The following is a 23,951-nucleotide window of genomic DNA, read 5'->3' on the forward strand; positions in this document are numbered from 1 at the left end:
CACACATCTCTCACTTTCTTGAATAGCATAGTTAGGGCGGCCCATACCTTTGAACAACAAACCGACAATGTTTATACCCTGTGCTGCAGCAGTGCCTGCTCCTATGCAGCCTGTCCCAAATAATTTGCTGTGTGCTGTGTGCTACCACCCTCTGCTTCCATGTAACTGTAGTCAGGTCCTGGAGAAAAGAAGCCCCCACGTTGCCGCGATGACACGGAGAAGCTGTGGGGATGCAATCTGCAGCCTGTGCCGGACCACGACTCCTCACCCTGGTCCGTGTAGCATCCCTACAGATGCAGCGGCACCGGGTTGGAGGGAGGGAGCGGGGCGGGGAACCCCCAATTTGTGGGTGGCCCGCGCAGAGAAGGAAGGTGGTGGGATGTGCCACTGTATGCTGGGACGGGACGTGCAGTACCGTGCGGTGGAGGGGTGTAGGGGGGGTGACAACCGCAGCCCGGCGGGTTGCGGGGGCGGCTCGGGGCCGCCAGGCTGCGCTCTCGGGCCGGCCGCCGCGCCTGCCGCCCTCCCCGGGCTACCGGGGCTTGGGGCACGGCGGAGCCTCGCCGGGAGCAGGCGGTCCCGGGACGGCGGTGGCGGCACCGACACCGGCGGCGGCTGCGGGGGAAAGGCAGGGCTCGGTGGGCCCGCTCTGCACCCCTCGCCCGGCCCGGCATGACGCGGCGGCGCCCCGGCGGCGGCGGGAGGTGGGTACCGGTAGCCCTGGCCGTTCTCCTGGCCCTGCGAGGTGAGTGCTGCGCGGGTGGAGCGGGGCGCGGTACCCACGGACGGGGCATCGCCTTGGGGTCGGCGCCGGGGATGGGGCGGGCGGGGAACCCGCCCGCCCCATCCCCGGCGCCGACCCCAAGGCGATGCCCCGTCTGCCGAGCCGGTGGGGAAGTTTTGGTTGCGGTCCCGCCGGTGATGCTTGGAAATGCGGCGGCGGGTGAGCGGTTTTGCAGACAGGCGTGGGGAAGGAGCGCTGTGCTCCACTCGTCTCCTTTTGCTGCCTCCCCTGCACCATCCTTCTTCTCTTTTATTATTTTTTTTTCTTACGGTGCTGTAAAACTTGCTTTAAACTGGGCTTCATGTCATGCTTAGTTGCCTGGGCCTAGCCCATTGATAAGCTCACCTGGGTGGAAAACTCTGGTCCGTCCTTCAGGCCCTGAGGTAGCAGGGAAGTTTCTGCAGAGACGGTGACAGGCTGCCCAGAGTCCTCTGTGTCCCCCGGGGGTCCTCCTCAGGCCTCCTCCTCCCAGATGCGTGGCAGGTTCCTTCAGCTCTAAGTGCCTGTCCCTGGGCATGTGGAGAGACACAAATGACTCCATCACCTCCCACCCCTAGAAGCCCTTCTGAAATAAGGTGTGTGCTCCGGTCCTCTGTGTGGACAGGAAAGGAATTGTATGTGACAGATGCTACTCACATCTCTTATTGCATTGCTGGAGACTACCAGGAGATGCTGTGACAAGGGCAACAGAAGAAACTACAAAGTGCAAAATGTTCAGACCCATCTGTTGATCAGGTGATGATGCCTTCTTTAAAGTAATGCCAAACTTTAGAGCAGGCCTGTTCAGTTGCGTCTTACTGAGCTTTATGAGGTAATTTTCTTAGAGTCTGCTCATATGTGCAGAGGTCCACTGAGTGGTTTTTTGGAGGTCTGCTCAGCAGTGAGTAGTGCACATCTCTGCTGAGCCAGCTGGGTGCTACTGCTGGCCACCTTTGCGTCTGGGAAACCTACTGCAAGTGATCCCTGAGAGAGCGGGAGGACAGTAAGAAATGATGGGCTCTCCCACAAGAATACCAGAAACATCTCAGCAAGGTCCGGATGAAACTTCCTCACAGTCTGCATCTGGATGGAGTCTGCTGCTTGAGTAGCTGTGCCTGGCTCTGACCGCCCTGCCAGGTGCAGGAGGCCAGTCCTCCCTCCCCTCTGAGAAACAAGTCTTATGATAGACAAGATGAACTTTTCACAAATGCCTTAGCCCCAAAAGCACCCTGAGCCGCATCCTCAGGAAACATTTGGGAGTCTGAGTTGTATACATTAACTGGAAATTGCACCTGCTGATGAATTATGGGGGAAAAAAATGAGTTCTTAGCATTTATTTGAAAGAAATAACTTCAGCTGTTTCAAGTGTCACGCTGTTTGTTTACTTTTTGTACTTCTCCCTGTTTGGAAAGTGAGTTCAATGACTTTGAGGTTCTCAATGCCACGTTTTTTTGTCTGCAGACATTGCAAAGGTGTAACTGTCTAGAAAGTTACTGTGCCTACTGCAGTTAGAGGCATATAAGTGACAAAGCATTTCTGTTGATGTGATATCCCTGCAAAACCATCAGTAGCCACATTTAAGGTTAAAATTAAAGGGGTGTTTAATTATGTCTTTAGGCAAAAAGACTGACTCAATATTTAATTTTCTTTTTTTTGGTTGAGGGCATGTGGGGACAATGACAATGGAGTCAACCAGGCACAGAAACACACCTTTCCATGAAATGTTTACCTGCGATAGTGTAAGGTTTTTTCTCACACTTTCCTTCAAAGTTTAAAAATTACCTGAATGAACCACCTGTGTCTCAAACTTTTTGGTTTTTTTGGTCTTAGGAAAAGTCTTTAGAAGATGGTGGTAGACAAAAATAACTGTGGTACTGAGTTACTTCTGTGTTACACAGTATGGTCATATTTCTGGTGGTTCTTGAATTCGAAAATAAAATACTAATAAGGCATAAGGAACAGACAATCTCATGAAAGCTGAAATAAAATTCAAAGAGTTTTTTCTAACCAACATTTTCAAAAGATCAGTAATAGTAATTCCGCTCTGAGTTGCTATGTCTGGTTAGGAAGAATGAGTTTTTCCTTTTTGAGGCTTTAGGTTGGTTTAGAGGATAGAGAAGAAAAATGACAGGGTCCTGTGCAAAGTGATACCTAAATGAAAGGTGAAAGATTTTAAAGTTAAAGGATCAGAAACTGTAATAATATATAATCAGAAGAAATACTAGATGCCAAACAAATGAAAAGTGATGGGGGAAAAAAAAAGGATCCTGGAGGTCATTTTATCATTCTCACAGTTTATGCCTGTATAAAATACAGGCAGATTTTGTAGTGAAATGTCAGTCAAACATTATAGTCCCATTTTCTTACATTGTTTTGCAATTTGTAGGACAGCAATAATTCTTTTTAACCAGAGCTAGATGACTGCTTTCTTTGGGCCTATAACACCCATGTTTAATTCTCCTGGGACAGGGGGCAACATCTATGTTTTCCCTCTGAAGCACTGTGAGAGTAATAACTTCTGCAGAAATAATATTTTTTCAGTCTCTCTAGAGAATTTTAGGGAAAGATAGGAGGGAATTCTGTTTAGAGCTTTGAAACCAAACCTGTGATTGCAAATCAGTCCTGCTACCAGGCAGAAATAGCACACTGCAAATTGTCAAATGTGTTAGAAATCACACATCGAGTACAGCTGAACTGCAGAACCAACTTTTTAACTGCATGGTGTTTGGATCCTGTGACAGAGTATAGCAACAGGTGAGATATTGGCATGTTACAGGCTGTTGCAGCTGGATCTTGCAAGATCAGGGTGAGGGTGTGTGATGTGTGTGTGTGCCTGGCATTAATGCATCGATGCAACGGCTGGTCTGCAATTTCCAGCCAACACAGATTGGTCTTATAGTCGTCACCTGAATTCACCCTCCTGCCAGTCTGAGGTTATCACAGATGAAACTGAATGTTTTGGCCTTGCAGCACCCTTGTGCTAGCCCTCACCTCCTTCCCAGCCTTGTACCAGGTTCTCAGCCGTCGCAAGAGAGGACTGTGGCAGTCCCTTGCTCTTCCATGCTTATGCATTTGGTTTTGGAACAGATTGCTATTTGTGTCAAGCTGTGTGGTTTTGTGACATGTAGATAAATCATTCTGCTCATGACCTGACCTTGGTCCCCAGTGGTAGGCACAGATGCATTAACTGCTTGTGTCTCTGAAGTGGGCATCCTTCCCTTATTTTGGAAACGGATACTTTATCTGTGTTTCTTCAATCTTGCCTAAAACCCAATTTTCTTTCATAAGATTCCCTTCTCCAAAAGATCTCGAAGTGCCTTGAGAACAGCTATATTTAGCTGCTCAGTAGTGATATGGATATACAAAGTATGGTACAAACAACTCACTAAGGAACTCAGAAAACATTTTTCCTGCCCCTATTTGGGAGATGAGCTTTTATTATTATACCAACAGTACAGATGGAGAAAGTGATGCTCAGAGAGGCTTCATGACCCACTGAAGGTCAGCAGATGCTGATAACAGTCCTGAGTGTCTTGCTCCAAACTGTAACCACAGGAAAATGCTTAAATTTATGCAGCAGGTTAAGCAATACTGTAATGGTGCTCTTTGGGGATGTTCACTACTAAATTGTGGTGAGTCATCTATATTTAGCAGGATGCCACTATCATTGTGCTTTTTAAGTAAAGTGCTTTTAACACAGTTTATTTCAAGGAGAAGTGCATGCACTGAAAATCTGTCCTTTGTAGTTTTCTCCTTGTGGAGCATTAATGGTGCCTTCCCTTTTGTAAATGTTCAGAGAGAAATTTAGCTCCTGGTTGTTTAACAGACAATAGTGTAACAAAGACAGTTCCCTGGTTAATACTACCTTGTGTTTGCACAGTCATTTAGGAACATTAATTGAGAGTCTCCAAACTTACTTTGTGAGGGCAGTCCCTTTGATTCATAGCATAGAAACTGAAGCGTACAGGGATGGAATTGCTTGCTTGCTGTCAGGCTAGACATCTCCTCAGCCTCTCCTTTAGAGAAGTCACAATAACAGGGCTCCCGGTTGCATACCACCTCACTTTTTTTCTCACAAATGTTTCATGTCTTATGCATTGGGGAGAAAGCACATTACTATTAAGTATGCACAGTGAACTGTTGTGGGTTTAGTTTTCCTTATACATTTTAATCTTTGGTTTTAGAGGTCACTTATGTCCATGTGGACTTCTGCCTTTTTTTTCATTGCTTGGGCTGGGCTAAAGACAAATGGCCTCTTTCATCAGAATTGAGGAATTTGACTTCATTCTGAATGGAAATAGTAGTTGAATGCTTTGATGGCTTTGAAGGGAAATTTTTTAAAGAAATTCCATCTTAGGACAACCAATATTGTGTTCCTTTGTGGAACTGTATTATTATAATACAAAAAACTACCCTAAATAAAAAGATATTTGGATGCCAAAATTAAAAAACTTTTCATCCTAAAGATGCTTAAGTTGGATGTTTCTGTATTTCTGACATTTTCCCCCCGTTTTTCTTCTGAAACACAGTTACGATTTTACAAAAGATCCCAGTTTTGACAAGGTTTGGTTTAGTGGGCCTCAGTGGTTGCTGGTTTTTATTTCTATGTTGTTTAAAAACAACTGATAAAAACCAACTTGCTGCAATTGGTGACATCTATGTGCCATCTCTGTGCACTATATTTACCACTTTGACACATGTATGCAAACGCCATGTACATGCACGAGGCATTGCTTGTGTATTTTCATTGTTCGTGCTGTAGAACACTTTGCACCAAAAGAAACACAATATGGCCTATGAAATAAGACAAGTTTCTTTTTAAGAAATACAGCTCACTTGTTAATCTTTGTTTACCCTTCTGGAGCAGTTGCTGGAAAAGTCAGGACAGGACTAGCAGATCAAGTTCAGACTCCTATTACTTCTGCATGTGCAGAGGCACATCTCTCCTCCTGACAGCACAGCAGTACTTGTGCATTTGCATATCTGCATGAAGTTAATTTCAAGTGCTATTTTGACATTAGGTTAATCAGATCTCTTACTTAAGGATAAACACTTGAGCATTTTTTTTTCTTGCATTCTCACAAGTCAACATAGCTACAAGAACGTGAGCTAGATTGTGAACTCTACTTGGTTACATCTGGGCTTTGGTTTTACCAAAAATGTCAAAGCCAGGAATGTCATTTTTGGGAGGACACGATACACTGTTTATGATGCGTGGTGCATTTCTGCAGATGCCTGTCAAAGCACTGCTAGGTCAGGTCAGACTGCTGGTCTGTGGTGATGTGGCCATCGCTGGATGTTTCAACGGGGGGTGCTGAAACCCCACAGTGAACAATTGGTACCAAACATTTAGCAAAGACGAGTCTGGTCCCATGCCAGTGCTACATGTTGCCCTAGGAGGAGGTCAGTACTCAGGCCAATTTTCTTTTAATTTCAGGGGGTGTCCATGCAATAAAATGAACTAAGTCTTATGTATTCCTCCTGCCAATGCAGAACAAATAAAATGTCTATCCCAAATCCTATCCTCAGGGAGGGCTGCCCTGCTTGCAAAGCAACAGACTCAAAACTTCCCCCCCTTGCTAGGAGTGAGGTTGGTGTGAGGTATCCAAGCCCCCTCTTGCAGCCTCTTCAGTTATCAGAGAGGGTGGGTGTGGAGTCCCACCTGGGGCCCAGACCTCAGCCTCCCAAACAGCATGGGCTGCAGCTGGGCTGGAGGGCTCAGCTCTTCCCCTGCCTGGCATATAAGCAGCATTTATCAGGAGCAAGTGGGTTGGTTTGCCCTCTCTGCATGCCCACTGGGGAGATTACTTCCTAATCCCTGTTAATTAGAAGTTGGCTAATGCATGAAAGCATGAGGGTGTAGTGCTGCTATGTTTTTTCTTTTCTTCTTTTTTTTTTTCTTTTTTCTTCATTCTACCTGATGTATCTGTGGATGTTCCCAGTATCCTTACAAATTCATGGGCCTCTGTGATTTCTGCTGAGCTCTTGACTTTATGATAATGTGGGCTAATCATTCCTGGTGGTTAATTATAGTCTGTATTTAGAATAAGCAGAAAAAGTAAATACAGAAAAGGAAAGGAAAATCACAGTGGTTGCCTTACGTCTGGTCACATTTCTTGCTCTTCGGTTGTACTCAATAACCTTTTGTTTTTCTTTTAAAAAAATATACATAGAAGCACCTGGTTCACATCTTCATACCTGTTTGATAATTTCTTTCTATGTAGCTCTTCTCCAGATTAAACTATATCAATTTTAGCTGTGCTTGACCAGTGTCATGGACAAGTGAATGATGAAACCTTTCTATGCCTTCTGTATTTTCAAGTGTGCCATCCAGAAGTAACCGCAGCAATTCCAGCTAAGGATGCTGCTGTGGGTGTTCATAGCGGTATTTTAATACTTCCAGAATCCTTTTCAGCTTCCGTCTTTAGACATCCTAACAGCTTGCTTGCTTTTTTGACCATCGTTTTATGCTGAACAGATGTTTTCATTGAGCCGTTCACAGTGATACAAAGATACTTTCCTCAAGTGATTACATTTGAATTAGAGCCCTATGGTATGTGAGTAGTTCAGATTATTCTCTCAAGTTCTTATTACTGTTTGGTAACGTGGAATTTCATCTTGCATTATGCTTGCTGCCCACTTGCTGAGCTTTGTCAGATCCCTTGGAAGTCTCTCTCAATCTTCTTTTGTCTCAGCCAGCCCAAATCACTTTGCCAGCTCCCTGTCTCTCTTCCAGATATTAAGGAATAGATTAAATCACCCTGGAGCTGGTATGAAACCTGGGGGTAATCCCTTGTAATCAGGGACAGAGCAAGGGCAGGGTGAGAGGTGAATGGTGAATGCTGAATGGTGGGGTAGCAATTCAGGATGTGGCATGAAACCCAACCGAGGGAGACATGGGAGAAGGGATCTTACATCCCAGGTGAACAGGGGATGGGGCTGGCACTGAACTGGTGTCCTGCCCAGAGAACAGTTTAGCGGGTACGCTTTGAAATTACTGAAAATCAGTCACTTATTCCTGTCCTTTTCCTTCCAAAATTTGAGTGGATTGAAGTGGCACAAGTTCCCCTGAGCAGAGATCAAGCTGTTTTGTCTCCTGATATGTACTTTTAGTGTCTTAGGGAGTTTGGTTTAACCAATCCCTGCTGCAGCTCCCAGGTTAGCCTGTGCCCTTGCTTAAGGAAAGCATTGCTAACTTCAAGAAACACCTGACTTAGCAAGAGCTTGCATGTCTTTGCTAGCAGCACAGCCACTTGAGAAATGTCATTCTCCCACTGTTCAGCAGTTCTGGACTTGTCCTTTGAATATACTGAAATGATTGTTTGTTTTTTGACTTTTGCAATTTGGCTTTCAGTTTTGTTCTCAGCCCTCCTAGCTACCATCTTATGAAGCAGCTGCTGAGACTGAATGACTTCTTGTTCTTTTTGTTTGATCTTACAATGTGTTTTCATGATTCTCAGCAGGTTTTTTGTTCAGGGACACTGAGTACCTTTTCATTGAGGATGCTGAGATTGCTTCAATGAACCACCATACAAAGCGCAACAACTTCAATTCCCCTGCTTTTGGAGTTAGATTGTTTTGACCATTTTTCTTGTAATAATTTTTTTTAATGTTTAAGAGGTGTGATGCAAAGTTCTGGTACTGTTTTTTCTCACAAGGATGTTAAATTTGAGTATGTAGCGTTACTTTGTGACTCAGGTTGCTCTTTGCATTAATTGCAGTTTTTTAGCTTCTGAGTACCCTGGGGACTGGCTGTTCCAAGCGCTACCTGTGCTCTTTAAGATGCTGCAAAATTGTAGCCTGCTGTGACACTTGGCTAACCCCTGCACATGTTGCTGAATTCACCATTTTTTGCCATTTTCTTTGACTTTTTTGTTCCTTTACTTCCACACTGCGCAGTAGATATCCCCTTCCTGATCAGGAGGCCATTGGTAAATCCAGCTTGCTGTAGTGAGATTTGTTTTTTTGTTATCGTTTCTCCCTCTTCAGCCTCAGCTGTCTACATGGGATCTGTGCATTACTCATCTTACAGTTTGATGTCTCTCTCCTTTTGCCCACACTGGGTTTCCAGGTAGGGCATTACTCATTGATGAATTCTGCAGCTGTGGGCCAATGGACTATGAGACATGTGGACACTTCAACTGTTAGTTAACATGACTATTGCATTCCTTTCCTGCACTGTATAAAGCGATCATAACATCATGTTGTAGGTAATGGTTCACTGCAGGCCTCAGCATCAAAACCCAAGTGTTCCTTGAAGCCTTTTCCTGCAGTTTCACACCCACCTGCTCTGACTTGTGTTCTTGTGTGATCTATCAGCATCAGCTGCACTCCACGAAGCGTTTGGTTTTGAAGTGATATCTCAGAAAATACAATCTTGCTTCTTGGTTAAAAGGTCCCTGAGTGCTCCTTCAGGGAATACTCTGGGTCGCCTCTGGCTCCTATACATCCATGATAGGACAAGGGGTAATGATTTTAAACTAAAGGAGGGGAGATTCAGGCTGGACATGAGAAAGAAATTTTTTACAGTGAGGATGGTGAAGCTGACACAGGTTGCCCAGAGAAGTGGTAGATGACCCATCCCTGGAGATATTCAAGGCCAGGCTGGATGGGGCTCTGAGCAACCTGATCTAGTTGGAGATGTCCCTGCTCATTGCAGGGGGGTATGACTAGGTGGCTTTTGAAGGTCCCTCCCAACCCAAACTATTGTGTGATTCTGCCTCTCACCACTTGTGCCAGTGAGGGGAGCCTGAAGCCCCTCATGGCCCTTGGGGAAGGAGAAAGGAGCATGTGGCAGACCCTGTTTTAGTGAAGCCCTGTGAGAGAAGGTGCTGTAGGGCTTCTGCAGGGTGCTACCGGGCTTGTGTGGTTATAGGCTGCTTCCATAACTGAGCATGTGTTGGAATTTCTCTGTCTGATGGGGCTTTGTTGGTTGTGGAGCTACTAGGCTGCGAGCCTGCTTGGCTTTCTGGCTGTGTTTTGGGAGCTAGTGGCTTGGGGAGGTTGAGGGGACCTTGGCTACTTGGCAGAGGGACAGAATAGCCTCAGTCTGTCTGCAGAATCATCATGTCCTTGGCTTGTCAAGGGCAGCCCTTCCTTTTGCCCCTGAAACAGCTGGTGTGCCCTGGGCCCCTATTACAGGACTCATCTGCAATCATTGCCTCCCTCTCCTCCACTGAAAATGCCTCAGACACAGCGTAGGCTTGTGTTTCTCAGCTGCATGGAGTTGCAGCAAGGCTGTGTTTTGCATGTTCTTTGGGGAATGCTCCGTGTTAGTTCTTCAGTAGCTTTTTTGCATAGTCTCACCTGTTCTTGCCGCTGTCGTGCCTATTCCCAGTGGCTACTTTTTTTTTTCCCCTTAAGATTGTATTTCAGCTGCAACATTGATAGCAGCTGTCTGTTTATTCACAGAATAGGCACAAAACGGGCATGCTTCCCCCACCCACCCTCGTCCCCATCTTCTAGCCCTCTTACACTAACTCCCCCCTTTCACCCTCTTGGGACCCCCAACCCTGAACCAGAAGCTGAAGTGGAGGGGACCGCTGCAGGTGAAGGAGGTCGGGGCAGGGGGTGGGGAGCTGAAGCATCCCACTCCCACCAGCTTGTGTTGCATCCTAATTGCAAATAGCCCTTCCGGCATCAGCAGTTTCTGGGAATAATTGACAGGAGGTGCCGGCGAGGTGCTGAGTCAGAGCGAGGTGTGCTTGCCAAGTCACTGCAGCAGAAGGAGCCTGCTCGCCTCGCGTGGAGGGAAGCCAATGGACGGTGGGTTTCCTAGCTGCCTTTTGGGCCTCTTTCTTTCCTTTTTCTGAGGCTGAAATTCAGCAGCAGAGATGCTATGCATGTAAGGGAGAAACCAGGCACTGGGGTTGGGGGGAAGCCTTTTTTTCTTTTTCTGTTGTTGTTTTTTTTTTTTGGCTGAGAGCACTGGGGATTAGGAGATGGAGGCTTCATTCCCACCTACTTCCATTGGGTCTCTCTGATGTCATTCCATACTCTGAGCAAGTAGAAGTATTAGAAAACACATGATGGGGGGCAGGGATAATTGAGTGGCCCTAGTGACAGATTGATGTCTTCTGGGTGAGGAAGAGGATCATGTGGCACCCTCAGCTGGGCAATGGGGATAGCTTAGCAAGTCAAAAAAGCTGCAAAACAAAATGAGTGAAAATGTGTTTTGTCTTGTCCTTCCTCAGGGTTGCTTCTGCTGCAGTGTCCTACCATTTGTTTAGGGATTTGAAATGAGTTGTTTGACGTGCAGGAAGATGAGTGCTTGTCCTCTATACATCTGGCACCTGGTGGACCTCCAGGTCAGGCTTGTGAGAGCTTTGCCATTTACTCCTGACCTTCTTGAGTGTGGCTAGCATCCGTGTTTATACTACAGCTGCATTCAGCCCAGAGATCTGGATCCTTTCTTTTTCCTTGCTCCAGGCTCACATCAGATGTCTTTGTCTTTCTCTCTGTCTATAGCACAGGGTACCATTCTCCTGCCTTGGAAAAAAAGTCTGTAATTGTTTGCACAGTGATCTAAGTATATGTGTCTGCATGCTGCCTTTGTAAGAAGGGTATATTATTTTTGTTTCGAGTAACCACTTTGTAGAAGGAGATGAGCATGAAGACAGAGGCCCATGTTTTTCAGAACCATGCTTATCTATGCTGAGCTCCACCAGCTCATGTTTCTAATGCTAAACTTCATATAATATTTCTCTCCACTGACTAAGGTTAACAGCCATGTTATCTAGATCACCATGGAGCTGATGGGGAAAACTGAAGCCCAGAGACGGGAAGTATATTGCCCATAGTTATGCGGGATTCCCATGGCCAACCTGGGGTTGGAGCGTCTATCTCCTGGATGCCGGCCCTGTGCCTTCCCCATGGGAGCACGCTGTCTTCCTGCTGATTTAGTCAATGACCTGTTGAATACCATCTCTCCTGAGTTTTCATGGGAGTGGCTCCTGCGTGGTTATAGATTTTGAGCCTCTTTAAGAAAACCTGCAGTAACCAAACTGAATGTGGTTCTTCTCTCATCATTGCCTTGGCTGCCTCCACAATGAGTCACGCATGGGACTCCCGGAGAGGTGGCCCTGAGGGCACTGGGGAGGAGAGTGTGTGTGTCTGATGCCTGCCATCCTTGCCTCCAGCTTCCTGGCTCTTCCCATACTGTGTGCAGTCTGTGATGCTGGTGGCAATCTAAAGCCATCTGTGGCTTGGGGATGTTTTGGAGGAAGCTTTCCCCTCCTGGGTTGTGCTGTGAGATCAGCTGGGGATAGCTTAGTGCTCAGGCTTGGCTCAGGATCATCTGCTGCATGATCAGTATTCCTTCATGTTGTGTTTCTGTGTGAGTTTTACCGTGGGTGGTGGAGATGTGCTAAAGTGGACCTGGTTCTGCTGCATTTTGAAGGATTGTCTTTATTACTCAAGGGAACCCTAGTCTCCATCTGGCCAAATGCAGGCCCTTCCTTCTCCTCGCTCTACCCGTGCTGTGGCATCACTCTGGAAATTGAAAAAAAATAGAGCAATGCCTGTTACAGTTGGGATTTTATAGGGTACCTCTGGGAATTAAGCACGCAATTCCCTCAGGTTCCTTTTAAAAAGCCTAGCTGATGTGAATTTATGTTTGAAATAAGTAAAGAGAGAAAGCAGTCCTGTCAGCAGTGCCATAACTATTATCCATGTGTTTAATGCAGGAACTGCTGCTGTGGTAAAGCTTCTTTAGATTTTAAGGTCTGTGGGTCAGGAGCTAGGACTGGAGTCTTCAAGAGGTCTCTGCTGTGAGCGGATGCTGTGTCCTTGCCTCCTCTGGCCCTGTGCTTTTTGGCCCTGGTCTTTTAAAACACTCATAAGTAGTGTGGAAATACTAGTGTATAATAGCACTGTATGTACTGACTGTGCTGTGGCTTAATCAAAGCACTTGACATCCACTGGGCCAAGGACTAACCCTGCTACAAGTCCATCAAGGGTGACAAAGCTCTGCAAAACCAACTTTTCTTCTGTTTCTAAGGAGTAAAAATGCATACGGATGATGAGGTATAGTGTTTAATTGCAACCTGTTGCCAACAGTAGTAATAGCACTCGGTCTGGAGACAATTGGGAGGTTATTTTGACAACTACAAGAACCTTTTTTTCACTCTCCTCCTCCACAATAAAATAGTTTACATTGGTTTTCCACAGAGAAATTCAGTGATAATCATCATTTTAATTAAAAGTAAACATAAATGGTATATGTCAAACAAACAAACAAACCCAACCACCCCCCCCCCCAAAAAAAAAAAGGAAAACAAACAAAAAAAACCAAACAACCAAAGCAGAACAAAAAACAAAAGCCCCTCAAATCAAAACGACAATTGCTGAGAGACCGAACAATTAGCAAAATATAGCTGTCACTTAGAACAAGTCTGGACATGAATGATGAAAAAGCTGCCTTCATCCTTGGTTATGAATAAGAACCCTTTCTGGGATTTTGTTTTCATGGCTAAAAAGAATTATATACTGCACTGTAAGCTTCTTTCTGGAATTCCTTCCTCTGGCCATATTGCCTGTATAGCCAGACAGCTGACAGCTCATCTTGCAGCTGTAGGAGGGGAAAAGTGACTCAGGTGGGGATGCTGCTGACCCTGTGACCTGGTGTAGAGCCAGTGGATCCCAGAGAGCCACTGCTGTCCTTTGTCTGTGATCTGCTGCTAGCTCACCCTTCTCCCTTGGCTACCTGACACATACCTGCATCTCTCACCATTATGAAAATGTTCACTATGTGGTTTGATGGACACAAAAAATGCCCCCTCCCCACTGTGAATTTATGTGAAATGGAGCCAAATTGTGAAAGTCTCATGAGATTAGGCAACTCTGTAAGATTTCTATTCTTTTTGGTTTTGCTCAGAGAACAGCTTGGATTTTTCTCTCAGATTTGAAAAGTTATTCAGATTTGGATCTCAAAGTCAAATCACAGTCTAAAATCAGACCAAGTCTCCTTAGCTCAGCTTTTAAAACAAAAATGCATTACACTCAAAGTACATTAAAGGCAAAAGGCTGTCTTAATGCAATAATATAACTAGACAGTCAAAATAAAGCAGCACTGGGAAATGCATAAGTTAATAATGCCTTGTTATGTATCCTGTATCTTTTATGGCATGAATTTTATAGTCTAAGTGGTAGTAAGATTAGAGGTAGGTGAATAATTTATAGCAAATAATTTATTTAATGAATTCCTCTTCCATTTCTATTTGCAAATTGTTTGCGAACATCCTGTGGTTTCTTTGCATTTTACTTATTTTAAATTACTTACTGAATAGATTCTACAAATAATATTTGACATACCACATGCTTATGAGCAGGGTTTTTTTCTGTTTCCTTTGCGGGGGAGCTGTATTTCAGCTCCAGTTTTGGTTGCTCAACACTGATACAGAACAAAAGTTCACACCACAGTATTTCACTGTCCTGACAGCTTAAAGTAGTTGTTAGAATTAAGCTGTTTCTGAAAGGTATAAAGAATTAGCTATTATTTTTTAATAATTATTCGGATTATTGGTGTGGATAGGCAGGTTCAAATTTCACTTTTTCTAGTGCATGCTAAAGTTACTTAATGTGTTACTTCCTTGTATATTCATGTCACTAAATTAGAATAGTAGCAGAAATGAACAAAAAGATGTAAGGCCCACAGTCAGCAGAGTGCTGTGCATATGCTTGACTTCAGGCATATTCTTGAGTAGATGCATAAGTGGCAGAGTGGCAAATGATGAACTTCAGCATATGTTTAAGTGGTTTGCTGAATTGGGGCTCAAAAATATAGAACAAAGCAAATTTATCTTTCATGAAAGTGAACATATGAGAGAATTTTTTTTCCCTCATCTTCCATTATCGAGCAGTGTGTCTTTCAGATAGTGGGGGGAAGCGATGATATAAATATTGTATTAGCTTGCAATATTTCTGATTTCATCAAATACAAGACAGATCACCTGAAATTCCCACACATGTCATCCTGTGCTCTTTTCCCTTAAATACTGGGGTAAATAACATGAAGAACTAAAAAGAAAACAGCTGTTGGTTTTACTTATTATTTTATTTATATCTTCATCTTTCAAGATTGCTCAGATTTCAGAATGTTTTCCATTTACTTTTATTGGCTTGTCTCTCTAAAGAAATATTAATTCAGAAACATTAAATAATGCTTGACAAAAGTGACCCTCACATAAAGGACAACTTTCTCTGGGTCTGTGAGGAATAACTGTGAGTTACTTTAGCACCTTAAAGACCTGTCACAGCAATATAAATTGTACTTTTCTGTGCATGTTTTAGAGGCTACACATTGGGGAAGGCAGCTTCTGAAGTTAATGTAATGTATCTTTCAGCTCTGTAATGCAGGTAATGTTTTGTTGGTCTGCCTGAAAATCACAGTTAAATAATTCGTTTTATGGGTCTGTCAGCCAGTGAAACATCTCCTTCCCATTTGTGCCTTCAGGTTGACCAGTGTGGAGTCTCTTATGCCTAGTAGAGGGCTGAGGGTAGCCTGGTCTTTCCTCCTAGCAGTGAATACCTCACCTATACCTGCCCACCTAATTTCATGAACCTTATGGAAAGAAAATTAGTAGCTTTGAGACCTTTACTCCTCTGTCAGAGGAAGGATAGATACAGGGGCCTTGTGTGCCAAGGCAACAACTGTTTGGAGGCCACGATGCCTATGGGCATATTGAGTGGAGTAGCTAACAGAAGATCAGGCAACTGTGGTCTGGGAAGCTGGGAAGAGAAAAAGCTGTCTGTGAATGATGGATGGCGTGTGGGAGGTAGCTGTAGAAGTAGGCAGTGACTTCTGGGTAAAGAAAAGTGACTGTTGCAGTTGACTTAAAAGAGCTAAAATGACCTCTTTGGAGTAGAGATTCAAAGGAGAAAGGTGTTGTTTCTTAAGCTATGGAGTTCAGAAATGTGTCCAAGCCATGCTCTGTACCAAAACACAGACCAGATACATCACAAGGACAACACTGCAAAATGTGGTCATCAGTGTCCATCAACTCCTTGTTGATTTAAGCGACTTACCTGGGAGGAAGGCTTTTTGCAAAGGGAAGTTTTTGGATCTCTGCACTCATTTATTGCCGCTTAGGTCATGGCCTAGATCCTGATCTTGCACGTATGGAGATCAACAGGGCAGTTTCAGGTCTGTGTGGTTGGGAAGATGGGAGAACATTTGTAGGGCAAAAGAAAGGAGTGCTGGAGCTGGACTAGCAATGCGTGCTGCAGGGAGGACTGGGCTTGTGCATTTTCTCCATCTATTATTACTGTTTATCAGTCTGCATTCCTTGCCTGCTTGTCTTCTTCCATGTCCTGTCATGTGATCCCAGCTCCAGGGCTGGAGAAGATCCTGCAAGGAAAAGCTGGCAGTGGGATTTTGCATTGGCAGTCTTTTCTCATCTTTTTAGGGCTTTCAGCACATTAATCACATAAAACTTATTCAGGCTTACTGCTCATCCCCAGCACCTTTAATGACCCCAGCAATGAACATTGTGAAATTAAAATGCAATCACCTATCCCAAATGAGATAAGCAACCAATGGCTGCAGTGGTCTGCCATGTGCTCTTACACACTACATGGATGCCTTTAGCAGCCAAATAAGTAGCACTGCATTGGCTTTACAGGGGCAATGATGCTATATCCTGCAAGGGCTGTGGGCACTTGGATCTATGACAGGAACATCAAGAGGCTGCTTGAGGCAATTGCATCTTTTTTGTTTTGGGACCAGAGCCTGGTCAGCTCAGGAAGGTGGGAGATCAAAGGCCACTTCTGAATTTGTCTTAGGCTCACTTTCAATAGAGCCTTGGGATTAAAATGGCAGAACAGGTTAGTTTGAAAAGAAATGTGGCTATGTCTCCATCCAGTGGCTAGTGCCACTGATGACGAGTTGGCATCCCACAGAAATTCAGCTCTATATTTGGAGAACTCCGAAAAGGAGGATGTGGCAGAATGGAGTCTGCCTTCCTAAAACCAACTTTTACTGAGGTCTAAGATGTGTCTTGTCTTTTGCCTCTCTGTATTGCTCCCTCTTAAGTGTTCTGAATATAGATTTGTCAATAGTAGCAACAGAATAATAATTATTAAATGTTTTACACTCCTTTGAGAAAGATCCTTGCTGTGCCAACAGGTTCTGCAGTGACTCCTATGGGATGTTGTACAGTTTCAGACCTAAATGGTTGTGGCCATACATCAGGCTCTGTGTGTGTGTCACAGTCAGCCAGGACAAGTCGAAACAGGCAAAAGGAAAGAAAATAGACAAATTTCTGCATCCACAGCAGCTGGAGTGAACGTCAAACAGATGGGCTCTTCCACCCCGATTATCCTAACCTCCTAAATATAGAAATACAGGATTTTTTTCTCTCTCTCTCTTCTTCTCCTCTATTTTTTTTTTATAAATTTAAATTACCCGAGGGGGTGGTGTTAGCTCATGCTAGGGCAGTGCTAACGAGTGCAAATAGAAGTCATCTGCTGACAGAGTCAGATCACGGCTTCTGCTCATGACTCTTCCCCCCACCCTGCCCACACACACATTTTCCATTGGAAGGGTGAGGACTGATAGCAGCTGAAACTGCTCTCTCTGGGGAGGCGAGGGGATACATATGTGTGCAGACTTTTATTTCAGATCCTGTCTGTGTTTATGCAGATACGCAGAGTAAATAAGTATCAAAGAAAATAGTTAAGAACTGTATATCCTCACTACCTCCTGCAGATGGTTTGGTAAGTAGATGGGGCAGCTGCATTTCAAGTCACTGGAGGGGTTTGCAGCTATTCTGGTTATTGTTGCACAAGCACACTGATAAGTATAGGGTAGAAAGATGTGGAGTCTGCTGTTATCCTCTCCCCACTCTGCAATTTTATGCAGTGTGCAGAGAGGCTGAGCAACCTAGTCTAGCTGAAGATGTCCCTGCTCATTGCAGTTGGGTTGGACTAGGTGACCTTTGAAGGTCCCTTCCAACCCAAGCTGTTTTATGATTCTATGATTGCTGGCAGTGGGCTGGCTGGCTGTGCTTGAGCACCCTTGTCCTTTTTCTGTAGTGGTTGACACCAGTAAAGCAGCAGCAAGGCAGTGTTTTGTATATATTTTCTTTTTTTTTTTTTACTTCTTTTGCTGTACCAAGCCCTTGGGTAAGGAAACTCTTTTGAGTTGTGTTGTTTGGGTTTTTTCTCTTTTCCAGTGGGTATACAGAGCACCTCACCAATGTTGTGTTTTTCATTCATCTTCCAGATTACAGTTATTTTTCTTGTCCTGGGGCTGAATTTCATACCTGTTCTCTGGCTTTTGTTCCCTGACCAGCCATGGAAGCAGGAGGCAGGGAGAGGCAGGAGGAGGTGCTGTGTTCCCTGACCAGCCATGGGAGCAGGAGGCAGGGAGAGAGGCAGGAGGAGGTGCTGTGTAGAGAATGTGTTAGAGGAGTGTGGAGCAAGTGTGAGGCCACATGTCTTGTCCCTGCACTGTTGGTTACTTGAACCATGATGGGCACACTTGTGGGCCTTGCTCCCCCCGCCTCAAGGAAGGGAATGACAGGGGCTTGTTTCTGAGGATGCTGATAGGGAAAACCATTATGTTGGTGTTATATTGCTATTACTGCCATAAGCATGACCTAAGACTTGCAGTGAGGATGAAGTTTTGCAGCAAAACTGTGCAGATGTGGGGCTCAGCCAAGCAGAACTGCAATGTTTTTTTCTTTGTCATTATGTACAAGGACGTGTTGTGCTCTGTGAATGTATCTATACTAGTATCAGTGTAGATATACAAATAGACCATGAATAAGACTTCAGAGACACTGAGTAGAGATTCTTTATCTTACGGGCTGCTCTCATGTAAGGATTGCACGTGCTTTGTTAAAACTCCCAGGGCTCATTTTGCTTCTGTACTCATGTTCTCCTGCAGAAACCCACACAGTTGCAACCTTAATCCCAGGTGCCAGAGTGTTGTGTGTACTGTTGGCATGTATAGCATCTGCATCTTCCTTGGAGGTCTCCTATGTGCAGGAGAGGTTGGAGGAGACTGTCTGGGAAAGGTGTGGAGTTTCCAACATGGAAGAAGGCCTCTAAGAATAGGCTTAGCCAGCAGCTGGCAGTGTGACAAGAGCTGTAGGAAATCCTGCCTGGAGGCAGAAGGATGAAGCTGGTGATTTCCTGGGGGTTGCTGTGCAGGGAATTGTAACCCCTGGTCTTTTCAGGGTAAAGTGCATTCTCTTGTTACCCTGAGGTCATGCAGAGCAACATTGTCTGGACCATAAAGCAACCAGATGTTATAAATACTGGGTAGCACAGCAAAAGCAAATGCATCTGGAAGCTGCCTCTGGAAACAATGTATGTTTGGCACAGTGGTGGTTGTTCCACTGATAATAAGCCTTACAGGAGCTATGCTCATATTTGCACTGTGTTCCCTAGAGCCTGGGTCAGGAGAGGGCTTTGCAGCCTGGATGCAGTGCCAGACCTGATCTGACTTCCATGTGTTTGCTTAGGACTCAATATAAGCTCTCCCAGATACTGCGTATGAGGGATCACAGCGGAGAGATACCTAATTGGCTTTGCAGGAGAGGAGCTTTGGCACAGTTTGTTCACCCTGATTCACGAGTGGCTGTATCAAACCTGGCTGGCACAGCGTGGGGTCACTCGAGCATCTCTTGCGCTGTGCACTTGAGTACTCCTGATGAGCAGCATCTCAGGGGTGCAGGCACACCCGTGCTGGCTCCGTGTGCTGCCTGCTTGGCAGGGCTGCCTCGCTCAGCCTTCCAGCCACCGTGCACTCGATCTGTCTCTCGCAGCAGCTTCACCTCGTTCATGCTGCACAGAGCCAGGGCTAGTCAGCCAGCCGAACCCGCGGTAACCCCGACGGGAGCCACCACCGTATGTCTGCACAATGGCACGGTTAATCTGCAGCCTGGTTAGATCGTCTCTGGAGAAGATAACAGTATTTTAGGATTAAAAAAAAAAATTACTGCTATCAAGGAGACTGGTTGTGCTGCTTGTGTTTAAAGATGCCTGGTATTTTCACTTATACTTTTCACGTTTTCTTGCCTGAGTTTAACTCTCGGTAAACAGGGTTAACAATCTCTCTGATTACAAGTGTTGTCCCCTGAGTAACTGTGATGGTCTTTATTGTTATCCTGTCTTTGCTTTGAGACACTTAATAATCTTGCCAGATTTTAAAAAGTTGGGCTGAAACTCTCCCATCCCCAAGTTCCAGCTCACATTGAATTTGTATGGAACAATTTAGCCACCTCTCTCACATTTTTGAGAATAAGATTGAGGGGGAAATGAGTTTCTGTGTGTGTTTGAAAAGGATTTTTTTTTTTTTTTGATGCTGCCTTTCCTCTGTGTTGTGCAGCCAGACCTTGAAAAGCAGCAGAAGGATGGTTTGTGTGATGCAGGTGTGCTTTCTGCCACCTTTGAGGAAATCTGCCTGAATTTGTCCAGGTAAAGAGCCTTTGAAAATTCAAATCTGATTGTCCATGTGCTCAGCAGAGGCACCTCAGAATTTAGTGAAGAAAAAACCCTGGAGTTTTCATCCCTTGCAGCTGCTGTGTCTGATGGGGCTGTGCCTTGTGCTGCCCCCCCCAGCATGCAGACCATGCTGAGCAGGTACTGGGACAAACCAAGACCTCCCCTGCAGATGCTATGAGCTGAGCAAGGGCTGGTATCTGGCAGTGGGAGTGGGTACAGATGCATGTCTTCCTCACCTGCTCACGGGACTTCCTTAGTCATGCTTGGAGGTGATGGAAGAGCAAGCCATCCTGCTCATGTTCAAGGTGGGAGAGAGTTGGTGAGGGAGGTGACCAATGCAGCAAGTGCCTGGGGACGAAGGAACATGGTGAGAGTAGGAGTGCACCAAGGGATGAGGTTGGGGAGACGGGAGGAAGTGGAGCCAAATGGGACTGGATGGACATGGGGACTCACTGGGGGCGAGTCACATTGGTGGGGCCTCCCCTAAACCTTCTCTGTTCCAGACTGAGAAGTCCCAGCTCTCTCATCCTCTCCTGTGGGAGATGATGTTTGCACAGGGGTGTTAAGATTAGGAATGGGGCTGTGCTTTTCCAGGGACCCTGTGGCCTGAGGAAATTCAGAGGAAGGCAGGATGAGTCTGGGACTAGCTGGACAAGCAGACCAGCATCCCAGCTGAGAAGAATTGAAAAGCTAGAAGAATTTGCTCGTGAAGGATGCAGGATGCTACGCAGCCAAATACCCCCCAAAAAAAGACCCACAGGGACTCAATGATTCTGGCTTCTGGGTGAGACTTGCAGGTATACCATAAATAAAAGCTGCAGTTCCACGTTTAGTATAAGGTTAATAAAAAAGTACAGGATTAAATCTGTCCTCCGTTTCTGTCTGTCCTGGAGGTTGGAAGAAACAGGAACAAAGAAAAGTATATGATCTTTTTTATTTATTTCTTTGTTTTAGCACATGGTCAGCTACATTTTAGCAGTGCCAGTAGATGTGGTGTCTGATGCAGTTGCTTTTTTGGTAGCATCTGGGCTGAATATCTGAGCTGTGTTGATATTTGAGTGATTGAACAGGTTGCTTATAAATTATTTTGGTGAAGGCTGGTACTCACACAACAAGGGTTAAAAGGGAGATGAATTAACAAAAAAAGGTAACGACTATTAATAATTGTTATATTGGTGACAACAAACAGCAATGAATTTTTAAAAATCGAGAGTGTTTAAGTAACTGCAAAGACAACTGCCCCTTTCTGCCCTTTCCCTGTTAGGTATATCATATTCCTGAAATATCTCCTGTCACTTCTATGCTGAGAACTCACTGGTGTGGTGGTCATTCACTGCCTGCTTGGGGTTTGCTGCTGACCTATTTAACAGGAGAAGAGTTTTGGTGCAAGGATCATCTAGCAAAACATGTTGTGGGACTTCTGCAGTACAAGTATTTCATCATTGATGCTGATAGTATAGGCAGAGTCTGTTTCTTCCTTCAGGAAGAAAAATGGCAAGGAAAAGGAGAGAGATGACTCTAGTATGAAGTAAATGTCTTCAGCTGATGACAGAAAATGTGGGGAGGCTGATGGATGGGAAGAGCATAAGCACTGAATTTCCCCAGGAGCAGCACATGGTGGGCAGCACATGTTTGTTACCTAAGTGGAGGAATTGCGCCTGGGATCTCCGGCAGCAAGGACTGCCAAATGCAGTGGGTGAGCTCACATATGCCGTGTTACCTGCACTTCTAGTCTCTGCCCCAGTATTGCAGCGTCTGGGGAAGAGGAGCCACTGAACAAGGTGGGGAAGCCTCTTTCCCTGGCAGCAGCCAAAAGAGACTCTTTGGGCATTAGTGCTCTTCCCTATTTTTGTTTTTATTCAGAAGAGTGGAAGTTAAGGACAAAATGGTCTCTTGGCTGGATGTGATGTGTGTGTTTTGTGGACCCTGTCTCACCCACCCTTTGGCAAAGGTGGACAGTGAGACTCCTGCCCATTCAATTAGGCCAAACATTGATGCTTGAAGCTGGACTCATTTGTTTTTCTTGAGACACATCAGGAGTAGTCACCTCCTCTTCAAAGCAGTGAGTTGCTTTCTTGGGAGGCTGAACAAAGCTCCCAGGTTTAATCTTAAAGCAAGTGCTGAAGATATTTGGTCCTGGTGAAGACTAGACTGGGAGCCCCTAAGTGGATGGTGATCCCTTCCTTTATGCTCTCAAAACCATGAAAAGGTTGGTCCGATTCATGTGGAAATGACTTCCACTCCCTGACCTACTCTAATTTAGCAGGCTTTTGCACAGAATCCCTTGTTCAGAAACAAGATAGATGGTGGTGTTTTTCAGGGCTTGTGCAGAGAGTAATTAGAGCATGAAGGAGCCTGGAGTTCCCAGAGCACCTTCCTCCTGCCTTGTGTGGTACCTGGGCTGCAGTGGGTCAATTGGAAGTGAGAGGGGAAGCTGATCAAACACAGCACTGATAAGGTTGCTGGGGTTGTGTTCTCCCTCCCCCCTTGCTCGCACTTTTCCATCATGGAGAAAAGGCACTAAGGCCTGTAAAACGTATGCTGAGGTCACCACACCTTATCAGCTCCAATGAGCTGACCTCCTGCTGTTGAGTGTGGTTTGTAAACACTGCTTATCATATGGGGGAGTTGTGGTGTTTGGCTATCCTCAGCTGCCTTAGAATCATAAAATCATAGAATCATTTTAGTTGGAAAAGACCTTCAAGATCATCAAGTCTGTTACACAAAGCACACTTTGGTGCTCCTAAGTCTTCCTACAGGCAGGATCAGTTGCATGAGTGTTTGGGAGGTGGCTGTTGACTGCATGGACAGTCCTGGAAACAAGCAAGAAAACTTTATTTAACTTTCCTAGTCTGTTGCTCTCTGATCATGTCAAGACCCAGTGCCCTGTGATCAAAGTTACCAGTAACACAAATAGCTGGAGCAAGCAAACTGTGGATGCAAAGTTTTCTTTTTTCTTAAGTCATTCATCAAGTGATTGCTAATTGAGAGTAAATTGAGAGCACCTCCCTTATGAAGAAAGGCTGAGGGAGCTGGATCTCTTTAGTTTGGAGGAGACTGAGGGGTGACCTTATTAATGCTTATAAATATATAAAGGGTGAGTGCCAGGAGGATGGAGCCAGGCTCTTCTCAGTGGCAAACAATGGTAGGACAAGGGGTAATGGGATCAAGCTGGAACACAAGAGGTTCCACTTAAATTTGAGAAAAAACTTCTTCTCAGTAAGGGTGCCAGAGCACTGGAACAGGCTGCCCAGGGAGGTTGTGGAGTCTCCTTCTCTGGAGGCATTCAAAACCCAGCTGGACATGTTCCTGTGCTACCTCACCTAGGCATTCCTTCTCCAGCACGGGGATTGGACTAGATGATCTTTTGAGGTCCCTTCCAATCCCAAACATACTGTGATACTGTGATTTTCAAACCAATTGTGAATTGGAAGTAAATAATTTTTTAGACTGTGTGTTCTGAAGGAATTGCAGATAGTAAGAGAGCTAAAATGGGCACCAGGCATTACCTGGAAAATAACTGAACCACTTTCTCCTACAACAACAAGAGAGCATCCTTCTCTTCCTTGCTCTCTGGTCTCCAGATGTTCTATCTGTGCTTGAGTTCCTATTGAAAGTATGAGGGGGGACTGGTGCTGTGAGAGACCCACAGATAGAGGCTCTTAATTCCTGGGGGCAACACACTTCTGGAGAAGAAGTTTCATTGCTCTGCAGAACATATTAGTCTTTCCCAATGTGC

The 23,951-nt window shown here is 45.1% G+C and overlaps 1 protein-coding gene across 1 annotated transcript in view; it reads left to right on the forward strand.

Moving 5' to 3' along the window:
• Window positions 1-672: 672 nt before the first annotated feature.
• Window positions 673-23,951, forward strand: part of IGSF11 (immunoglobulin superfamily member 11) — a gene marked incomplete at both ends in the record, with an annotated part of 108,019 nt that continues 84,740 nt past the window's right edge. Inside the window, one exon of the mRNA XM_080349323.1 lies at window positions 673-745. Coding sequence (XP_080205449.1) covers window positions 673-745 — 73 coding nt within the window. The remainder of the gene's footprint in view (window positions 746-23,951) is intronic.

Source organism: Nesoenas mayeri, assembly GCF_963082525.1.
Source record: "Nesoenas mayeri genome assembly, chromosome: 1".
Taxonomy (NCBI): Eukaryota; Metazoa; Chordata; class Aves; order Columbiformes; family Columbidae; genus Nesoenas; species Nesoenas mayeri.